The 11587-nt window shown below is 33.1% G+C and overlaps 1 protein-coding gene across 2 annotated transcripts; it reads right to left on the bottom strand.

Annotated features, from left to right (window-relative positions):
* Window positions 1–287: 287 nt before the first annotated feature.
* LOC128679261 (alpha-tocopherol transfer protein-like) lies at window positions 288–7397 on the bottom strand. Of its 2 annotated transcripts, none has more exons than XM_053761380.1 (7): window positions 7295–7397; window positions 3757–3934; window positions 3467–3620; window positions 2883–3003; window positions 2331–2462; window positions 2032–2245; window positions 288–950 (listed from the first exon to the last, which is right to left on the bottom strand). In XM_053761380.1, exons 2-7 carry the CDS (start codon window positions 3923–3925, stop codon window positions 796–798), a joined length of 945 nt encoding a protein of 314 aa, XP_053617355.1. In that variant the 5' UTR covers window positions 3926–3934; window positions 7295–7397; the 3' UTR covers window positions 288–795. The 2 variants fall into 2 exon arrangements, with proteins under 2 accessions (XP_053617355.1, XP_053617354.1); XM_053761379.2 differs by lacking the exon at window positions 7295–7397 and adding an exon at window positions 6021–6506.
* Between the last annotated feature and the right edge of the window lie 4190 nt (window positions 7398–11587).

Genomic DNA, 11587 nt, shown 5'->3' with positions numbered 1-11587 from the left:
CTAAATCTATGGTCAAAACGCTCTATGAACCCGACTACAAAAATATTAACAAAATCATTAAGTAAAACGGTAGTGTTTACATACTTTTGATCGTCAAGCATCGCAGCTCGCAGCCTAAACACAGTTCCTGAAGAAGGAGGCAGAAAATTTAAGGGTAAGCCAGTCTTTTATTTGTTGTAGACAGTGGTTTTGCCAATCTCCCTTTTTACTTTCTAACTATTTACACGCTACACCAATGTTACATTATTAAAAATATTGTCCAATGTTTGACAAATAAAAGTCAAAAATGGCGTTGAAATTTAATGAATAAAGTAAGAGCATTATAAAACAGACCTTAGGAAGACCTACAAAATAATCTAAATACCTACACAGTTTTTAACCAGCCCAGTTTAAATAAAAATATTTATAAAATAACTTATAATAGTCGGACTTTCTAAATATCGCTAAAGAGAAAACGGCTCAAAGAACCATGAAAAAGCAATTTCACAAGAAATGTCATCGGTGTCGGTGAAAAAGATTTTCTATTAACAATATATAATTATGACGTTCCACGGGTCTTTATTCGTGAGTATCTTATGGTCAATTTTATTAACGCATATTTCTTTAATGAACTCTAAAATGAATTATTCAGATCAGAAATAAAAACACATATTGAACCCGTACATAAGACACCTTTTCCTGTGGAATGTCACGTATGCTTACAATAGATACATATATTTCTTTCCGACCTTAATTAATCAGGTAACCAAATCTAACATTAAATTCCTTAGACCAATCTTGAATATAAAATAAAATTTAATCCACGTTTAATTTCCGGAACGAGCCGGGCATGCCCATGTATTCTAGATTGAAACTCGAGCTGTCTCTCTTTGATTCATCTGTTATCATCTTTTCCGTATCGGCCAGTACTTTCGCCGCCTCGTCAGTGTGCAAAATTTCCCGCCATTGTTCTGAAATATAATTATTTAATTAGCATCTTGTAACTCGAAACTGGGATCCTGTAGGAATAATATTACCTGCTTTTGTTCTTCGTGAAATGCATCATTCGAACAATTAAATTTAACTAATAAATATTTAATCACATATATGGCTTTCCAAAGCGCAGACGAAGAAGAAGCAACGCAACAAACTTCAACGCAGCCTTTTTTCAAAGTCGTCATTTAACAAATGTGAGTCTTTTAACAAACAAATGTAATACTACAACGATTAACAGACAGGGCGTGTATAAAACGTGGCATATATAACAGGGCGCGTATGTGATTTAATAACTATACAATACGTATATTACTATATACTATACTATTCACTATATATGACCGCATGACACTTCCGTATGATCTTATAGGCCCATATATAACCCTGAATAATAATATCGTCGCAATATCCATGGCTGATTTTAATTTTAGTAAATTGCAATTAATATGAAGCACGGCTTCCATTATGAGTTTCAATAATGGATTAATTTGCGAACACAATTTCATATTGGATTACTTAACACAAGTAAGTACCTTTTGTGTTCTCATCTATAATGGGAATTAAATTGATTCCTGGCGATGATCTATATAATAAAACTGTAAGTGGGCTATGTCTGTACATATGAGATATTAATGAAAAAACAGACAGCCATTTAAACGGTTCCACTGTTGGGGCACGGGCCTTCCCTACGGATGGATAAGGTTGATCAAAATATGCTGTTACCTATATAGTATAATGATTTTATTCCCTACTATACTAATATGGTAGTTGACTACGTATAAAATAAAATGTATGATCACATGATGAAACACGATAATCCAATGTTACTTCAATTGATCAATTTTATTTATAGCAAAATATAACATTTATTGATCTCATTAAAGTATAATTAAACGCTTTTTGAGTCCAACATTTGTGACGTCACTTGTGCGTGTTCACAAAGCACACACAATTATTGGAATTTGTTTTGTACACATGGAAAAAGTATCTGATTTGACTCGATAGCAGCTATACCCTATTAAATTATGTCAGTAAGAAATGAGATACTGCACTCACCAGCCAATTTAGCACAGCTCTGCTCATCACCGCCGTAATCTTTTGGCAGTATCTCTTTTGGGACATACTTGTGGAGGGCCTCGTAAGTGCTGTGTACGTGTATCCGACTGGCCACTTTCTCCTTGAGACTCGCTTTGAGAATCGATACCAGTCTATCGATAAAACTCGGGGCGTTCAAAATGTGAATACCACTTATTTTTGTACCGAAACCTTCCTGTAAACACATTGGTTAACTTTATTTTTACCCTTGATACAAAGAGTGGTTATAACTTTTTGAGTGTGAGAATTAAAATACTTACCGTACATAAAACTTCCGCTTTTTTTATAGCCACAGGACTTAGTTTTGTAAGTAGGCCAAAATGTATGTTTTTTAAATCTATTATATATTGTTCACTTAATGTATAATCGTAAAACAGTCTGTACTCTCCGATCTAAAAAATAAATCATATGCGTTAGTTACTGTTTTATTATCAGGAATGTAAGTTTGAACTCCAACACTTTCTGTCTTGAAAAAATAAAAAGAGAGAGAGAGATAGTGTTACTCTGAGCTAACAAGCTGCCATATAAGTGTAATATGAGTCACGGTAAGAATTTTATTTTATATCTTTAAATTTTCCGTACTCACAAGGATACTTGACCTGGGTGACCAAATTTCCTCAAGACATTTCTTGCCTCAAACTTATTTATCAGCAGTGACAAAAATTTTGTGTGCATATTGTCATCATCTTTGACAGCCTTCTTTCTTCTGGGAATATTAATTCCATGCTCTCTCCTTCTAGGTCTTGTGCCTTATGATACCAATATGATTGTTTCCATATACATACTTAAAGTAATAAAAAATCTAAACTCACCATAAAGCAGAGTCTAAAATAGGACATTATACTAAATTCCTCCAATTTGTCTGTAATAAATTGTGTTATCATGACTCTTGATAGATCTTTATTGTTTATTTTCGGGAGTGGTATGTAGTTGCTGAAAATTTAAAAAAAAAACTTAATGGACCTTACAGTCTAAACTAAATATTTTTAGTTTTTTTTTCACCAGTGTGAGCGCCGTGGTTCAGATTTCTTGATCTTTGTGATTATACGTGAAATGACCGATTCGATTGATCAATAATTTACTTAGTCGAATTGTTTTTCTATGAATAGCTGCTTATCTATGAGAGAGTTTTTTAGGATAAATTGTGGTTAGATAGTTAGTACAGTGGAACGTCAATTAGTAGACGTAACTGATTGTAACTGAACCTTGCCGTGGGTAAAGGGTTGAATTCCCTTACTTTGAATTATGGGCAACAGCTTCAATTTCTTGGCTATAATATTAAAATATTAGTATTATATTGGTACTTCTCTTCTCTCTCTATCCGACTGTAAAAAGCTTACCAAATCCACGAACAATAAGACATATGATAAAAATTAAATGAGAATAGAATACTCACACACAATCAAAAAGTTTGTCAAACTCTTTCATATTTCTATTTAAAACTAACTCTGGCATCAGACCTCTTGAGGTGAACAGTTTTTCTATCCTATTTTTAGTTCCTTCCACTGAACATCTAGCGAGAAAGTAAAACCTTTCTAGAACTTCATCAGCTGAAACAGTTAATTTATTAAAACTAAATTAGATTTTCTCGTCGACATCTACGGTAGAATAAGAAGTGATCCTATTCTAGGGCGGAACCACACGCCGCAATGGATTGGTACTAATAATAATTAAAGATATACGTACTAAGATGTTTGCTGGCTTCAATCAAGTGTGGTTGCTTCTCCATCCACTCCCGGACTGCGCTGATGCTCTCAACTATGACCCTGACATCAGACTGGTTGTAGAATTCTCTGGTTCTTCTAATTTCGTCTGCTGTCACTTTCACTATGGGATGGTACGGCACAGCCTCCATTTTTTATATCTGAAAGAAGGGACAATTTAAAAAAAATATTTTATCATTGAATAGTTCACTCAGTTTAATGGAACTCACTCAGTTTAAACTTAAAATGTATTCGTAAAAAGTGATTTTACAATAATTTTATTCAACAAAATAAAGAAAATGTGTCATTAAACATTTGCTTTTTATTTAATTTTCTTATAATTTTTCATTTTATTTATATATATTATAGCAATGTCATGTTATTGTTATAAAAACATTACCTGTGCTATCCTATCCTACTAATATTATAAACGCGATAGTTTGTGAGGATGTGCGTATGTATGTTTGTTTGAAAGAGAATCTTTCACGCAAAATCAACTGAACCGATTGTTATAAAATTTGGTACACGGGTGGAATATAACCTGGAATAACACATAGGGTACTTTTTGTCCCGAAATTGCCACGGGAGCGAAGCCCCGGGGCGCAGCTAGTAAGTTATACACCGTTATGAAAGTATATTGTATGATTAAATATGGTAGGTAACTAATTAAAATATGTAGAATTTTCCTTCTTCCGCCGCGAAATTAAAGCGTTTATGACGGTAAAGCTAGGTCAAACTATTCTTTTCCGGGTGAACACACACCAGAAGCTAGGGCGGTTATCGGAATATATAAAAAACAATATATTTACAATCACAGTTTAGTGTTTTAGTATTTTAGAATTCGAACGAATATTCGGTTTTGGTTTTTCGGTTTTCAGATTCTGTTCCCACCAATTCAGCCGAAATTTTCAACCCGTTTCATTTCATCTTTTGTCTAAATATGAGAATAACTATATTGAGGACGACTAGAGCCGATTTATGTGGAACCTGAGACAGAAACATTGTTCACCGAAACGTTGCACCGAAAAACTTTTTTTTTATATCTCATATCAAGATACTTAAGGTTTACAAACATGTTCTCAATCTAAATTTTCACCGACACGTGTATTCGATAAAGAGTGTTTCTGTCAAAGACACCCAAATTCGGTTTCGGTTTTCACCAAGAATCACTAAAGATTTATTTGCTAAATATTTGTTTGTGTACTATATGTACCTTGATCTAGCACTCTTGACCAAGCATGACAATAATGCGGACAGCGTATATAAATGCAACATAATTATATATTTAATTGATGTCAAGTATACATACTAGGTAGGTGACGCGTTGGGCAATTTTCTTCTCATAATTGTAACATTAATAGACTCTCTTAAAAATATGATTAATACATGTCTATTTACTTATGAAGTGCGTTTAACAGCACAAAAATCTAACCAAAATGAATTGAAAAATTACCTATTGTTTAGGCATAATTATCTTGGTTTTAAATCCCATTTTGAATGCTATATTTTGTATGTTTGTTACATCTTCCCGCTCAAACGGCTGAGCCAATTTTTATGAAATTTTATATTTAGGTAGCTAATACCTTGCATTGACACATAAGGTACATTAACTAATAAAGTACATATAAGCCCGATAGTACACAATTCCCATAAGTTTGATAGCCACGCGGCGCTTTATAAAGTAGGTAGCGCTACTATTAATGAAATTAAAAGCGTAGTATCGTTTTAAATAATTATAATATTTAAATAATTACAACGAATTATAAACCATGGCTAACACCGCGTACTGCAGCTGGTACTCAATATTTTTGCTAATGATGACGTAACATTTCCTGATCATGTTAAGTAAAACTCGTACGTTTTAGTTTACTTTACCAACGTGATCAGCTTAGCAAACACATGTCAAGTCATTTTTAAACATTACACTTGTCCAATGATGGACGCCATGAATTTGTTGCACCAGTCAGTTTTGACGTTGACTTTAACCTGCGCGCCGCTGACGTTTGGACAAAATGGCGTACTTTGCATTTATCTACGCAGGTTAAAATTAACGTCAAAGTTGAATGGTGCAACTCACACTAAATCAGGTACTTTACCTGATTCAGTTTATTTTGTCAATTGTTACCCGAATGTTAAAACAACCAACTATATGCATATATTTATAATTATAATGGACAAATGGCCTACACTAAGCACTAAGCTTAACATTCAATAGACAAACACAATTACAAACTTTGTCGAACTTACTTTGGGGCCAACTTTATCAAAATGGTGGGAAACCGCAATGGATCGACGGTAATGGAAGCAGACAGGGGAGACCTTTGGCCAGAGACCAGCAGTGGGACACTAAATAGACTTTAAAAAAAAAACGAAGAATAAAAACGTTATCGCTTGCTTGTTAGAGATTATGGCTAAAACGTTACTTCCAATCTTTGTTATTTATATGAAAAATCGCATCTAAATTGCTCCAGTAAATAACAAGATTCGTGTCGTGTCAATATACGGATTGTCAGAATCGCATATTTGATTACTCAATCACGATTAAATTTTTGACGTATTTGGCACACGAATAGTTTGGTAGATGGGTCAACTTAACAGGCTGTCTTCTATATTCACGATATTTTTTCAATTAAACACATATAAGATCAATGCTTTGTTAATTAATGCTTTTGAAGAAATGACTGCGGTGGAGTTTATTCCATCACCTTCTTCACCTGCGTTCTGTAAATCGGCAAGTTTTTGACATATATATATATAATTATATATAAGTAATGTTGTTAAATAAAGAATTTTAAATTTAAAATCAAACAAAATCACCCAATTATCTATCATGGAAATATTTTCATTTCAATTAACTTAAACGAATTTATTAATGAATAATAATTTGGTCAAGCTAATTGTATAGCTAACTGTGGCCTTCAAGTTTCAACTCTGTCTACCCCGTAAAAGGTAAATACGTGGAGTTTTGTCAACTCATCCCGCGGGGTTAATTTAGCCCGGGTTAAGTTAGTAAAAGAGCCAAAAGCGTTTACTAGGCATTTTCGACTGTTTATGCAGGTAATATTTGAGTAATTGTTTAAGTACATTAAATATTAATTAATTATAATATTTTAAATTTAAATATTGAATTAGTCGAAAACAAACTTGTGAAGATGTAATATACATATTGTGTTATATGTGAAATGAAAACGTGTTATAATGATTGGGACTAAAAGGATTACTATATGAGCTTTTATTTGCTCTTAGACACCCGAATTTAAAAATAAAAATTAAATAAACATTTGTTACATTGTTTCTGTTTAAAAGAGTTATGATACGAGCTATTCCGAACAATGATGGTTTTAAAACAAAAAAAAAGATAGACTTTTTATAAAATTTAAAAATCTAACTATAAAAATTAAAAATTTGCACACTGATACGCTATAATGAAACACTCAATACGCACAAAATTGTAACTCGATTGCCAAAAAACGTTTTAAAACGATTAAAATACAATGCAATTTACAAGAACAAAAACTCACTTTGAATTGACAAACGAAACAAGCACACTGGTCCGTCCTGTTTGATGTAATGTCCAAGGCACAATTTGCTCTTCTGACCTTACATCCGCAGAAGGTACACGACGTTTACCTATGCAGTTTTAAACCTACATTTGACACGTGTCACGTGTTTATTATCTCGCTGTATTGACTTAAATTGATTTGTTTGCTCCAGAAGGTTGGAGACAAGTAATTAAGAGTAATTTAATTTTTTTTGTAGTGTTAAGTAAGTCTAATTTAGTTTTTATTTAAATTAAAAAAATAATTTCATTTCACAGATATAAGAATATTACATTGTAATTACAATTACATTCTTAGTACAAAAACATAACATTCTTATATCTGATTTATATTAATATTCAATACCTAGGTACAATGTGACAGTTGATTTGAAGTTGTCACTATAATAAAATTAATAATTTGAAGTAAAATTTAGTTTATATAAAACCTCTCCCGATCTCCGCCTGTTTGCTGAAACCCACGACCCTTGGTCAACCCTTCCTAGGAGTGGATTTCCATGTCGATGCATGAAACTAAACGTCATGTTATAATTGTTGTGTCTTAAAATTTTATGCAAATAAATAAGGAACCGTTTATCCACTATCGATTGGAAAAAAAATGGCCGATAAGTATCTTGTGCTTTCTGTTCTTGCATACTCGTTGGCAAAGTTAAATTGTTTGCACTAACATAAGCAGAGCTAAATATTTATCTTAGAATTTTCCGGTTAGCTGTAGACGTTAGAGGGGTTTCGTTGGAGGACATCGGTTGCTTTATGCATATAATTTATGGCAGCCATTTACAATTGTTAATTTGGTTTATAGTTTCTTACAATAGAATAGTCGATTCTTGCCACTACTAGATATTTGTTTTAAGAGTATATTTAACATTTACCAACGAAAATAATTGCGGTGTGCAGTTTTAGCCCTAGAATTAAACTACTCTTATAATATGTGACTAAGGACCAAATAACCTAAACTACTCTCGGCAGTTTAGGTTAGCTATTTGGTCCTTAGTCACATATATAATATGTGACTAAGGACCAAATAGCCTAAACTGCCGAGGTGCAACGACAGAATTCCTGATTATGGTTCACGTCAGGCAGGCCGTCCGGTTTTAAAACTACAGCTTTAAATTTAAAGTGGATTCTTGGTTTTAAAAATCCATGAACACACTTAATTATTAATATATATATTTTTTCAGGTTATATAAGTGTAAAACGAATAAGCGAAACAGACGAGATTCATTGTAAATATTGAAGCGGAACGCCTCCCTTTTGGCTCGAATTCTACTTGGGCCCCATGAGTTGGTATACTAATCTGATACATATGCTTAGCCTTGACCCCTTCTTTCTTTCGAAAAACATCATGAGGAAACCATTACTCTTGAAGATTTTAAGGCCATGGCCCTTGCACACTGAATTACCGTGCAGCACTTTTGCTGCCTGTTGTATGGTGTAACGCAAGAATGTATATGTGAGTATTCGTGCCTTAAAATTTCATATAATTTTTCTATAGGTACGCGTTAGAATGTGTCGGCGTTAGATTTACGTCTATTTACTATTCGAAGTACAGATTATTTACATTTTACAATTTGGGACTTGATTTATATATAGATATTTTTTTAATTTTTTAGAGCCATCTTGTGTCCCACTACTGGGCAAAGGCATCCCTTTTTTCCATTTGTTCCGGTCCTGTGTTGTTGTTGTCCAGTTTTTGCGGAACCTATCCAAGTCAAAGCTCCATAAAAATTTCGTAAATGCTGTATTTAATTAAAAGTAGAACATAAAAACTCACTGTTTGGAAATAGAATGAAACAAAATTTTCGCAGCTTTAAACTTTTTTAATTCGATTTTAATGTAAAATATTTTGCTAAACAAAGTTTTATCGCAAGAGCGCTTTATCAAAGAAACAAAGGGGATTTCGCGTGAACATTTTTTTTGTTTCTTCAAGGCAATAACTTTTTACTTTTTTTAAGGGTGCGTACAAACTTGATTTATTTTAAATAAAGATTTTTCGAGTAAAGATACAAGTGTTTAGTCTGCAAAAACGAGACACAAAATAAGTTAGTTTAGCACAATAAGTTTTCAGCAATTTTCGCATTAGTCGTCCACTGAATGGATGACCAAAAATGTATTATTTCCAGAAGGCACGTTAATTCGTCACATTTTTAATTTTATTTTTTTCGTCGAAATTACATTTTCTTCGAAAACAATCTTTTATTTGTTCTTTTACAATTTTTTCCATACTCATTTATCTGTTAGAAGACAACAATTAATATTTTATAGCATTAATTAAGCTAGTAAACTAAAAGTTCGATTTGTGACATCCATGATGTCATAAGGCGACCACCAAGATTCTTCAAGGAGTAAAAAATGTGCTTAACTAGAGGTTTTGATTTGAACCTCGGTTTAATCTCTTGAGCTTGACCCCTAAGGATATAATTATGAACATAATTGTAAGTAGGTACTGGACAATAAATAACTCAAAGTTCATGCGTGGTTTCAGTAATGAATTCTCCGTAAATGGTTTTGAGAAGGTGTTTTACTCTCGTAGTAATAATAATATTACAATATTTATGTGTCTAAAAACCTTGGGCTGTTTGGTAAAAGTAATAAACTTCAATGAAAATGGACAGATGGTGGAATCGAAAAACCTAGCTAAAAGAATATCGTACTAGCTGCGCCCCGGGGCTTCGCTCCCATGGGAATTTCATAACAATCTGTCTATTAGATTTTGCGTGAAAGAGTAACAAGCAATACAATATATACACAAGTACATCCTCACAAACTTTTGCATTTATAATATCAGTAGGAAGTAGACTATTCCATTTGACCTTCTGCGACATAAAATTAGTTTTTGAAAGTACAGTAACCAGGTTTTGATAAATGCTGAAACCTTCCGCTGCTTGCCTTAAAGACGAACGCTAACAATTGCCGCTAAGAAAGCAACGGTCGAGACTCGACGAAGAAGAAATAGAAGATAAATGCCAAATAAATGTTGCTTAAATCTATAAATAATTATGAAGGTCCAATCACCATCACATTCAGCCATTTTAATGTTTCCGCTGATGGGATAATGGCATTCCTTGTAGATGTATGGAATAAGGACCATGACCCACCACGAGGGCCGAATGCGGGATTATTTTATTTTAACTTTTAAAGGGTAGTTAAAACCCGATAATTCGTCCTTATATCAGTGCATCTATACGAGTCAAATTTTAACAATAGCAGTAATCAAGGAAATATAGGAAGAAGAAGAAAACTATGTTACAAATATAATTTGTTGCCTTCTTCAACCAAACCAGCTGTGAATATTTGACTGGGATTTAAGAGAACACCAAATATAATCTCTTATACCGATCTTTTTTCAAGTGCCTTTCTGGTTATTCCGCAAAGATCCGTAGGCACATTGTGAACAAAGCCCAACAGCTCAAAATTTACACCTTTTGCTAATTAAGATAATACTCAAAACAAAGATTTCCCGTAACATTTCTTGCGGAATAAAAGGGTTAAATTTCGTGTATTTTGAAATTATTATTATTGCCTCTTGAGAAAGGTTCGACGTTATCAGCTTAGTAGATAATAGCATTATAAAGCGTTAAGGTATATTGCCCTGAGTTCGTGGCGAAATGGAGAAAAAAATAATTTTTAATATCCATTTTTGTGTCAATACGTCAGTTTTTCTCCAGTAATAAAGGGGGTCTCTCCTTTTTTATAAAAAACAATTGTTAAAGTAATAAAGTACTGTTAAAAGAAAGTTATTTTCTATTTATTTATATTGTGGCTATTATTTTTAAGCGGGACTTTTGTCGTCAAAGTTACCAATTTTTCTAAACAGTTCTTCTAGATATCAGGTTATTTACAACAATCATCATGGTTTCGTCCACGATGATTGCAGCTTGGTCGAAACGTCAGCCACAACGAATAAAATAAAGTCTCATCCAATTTGCTGCTAATATTAGTTTAATTAGATACCAGAATTTAACAAAATTTAATAGTGCTCAAATTTCATTTTCCAAAATTATAACCATATACCAAGAACTCGGTTTTGACATAACACGAAATTTCATCCGCGCCCGAAATTAGAATTTAATATCGCATAACACGGTAACTGGAAACTATCAAGAAAGTTTTGAGTGAACCTCTAACAGGCTGTTGAGGTAGGGCGCGGTTGGGCAACCGCCCAGGGCGATGAATACAATGGGCCGCCGCAGATTTTTAAATGCGATTTATTTTAGTCTCACAACGCCCAGTCGATAAAAATAACGTCATTACT

This window comes from Plodia interpunctella, chromosome 21, assembly GCF_027563975.2.
Source record: "Plodia interpunctella isolate USDA-ARS_2022_Savannah chromosome 21, ilPloInte3.2, whole genome shotgun sequence".
Taxonomy (NCBI): domain Eukaryota; kingdom Metazoa; phylum Arthropoda; class Insecta; order Lepidoptera; family Pyralidae; genus Plodia; species Plodia interpunctella.
This window is presented reverse-complemented; position numbering and strand designations above follow the sequence as displayed.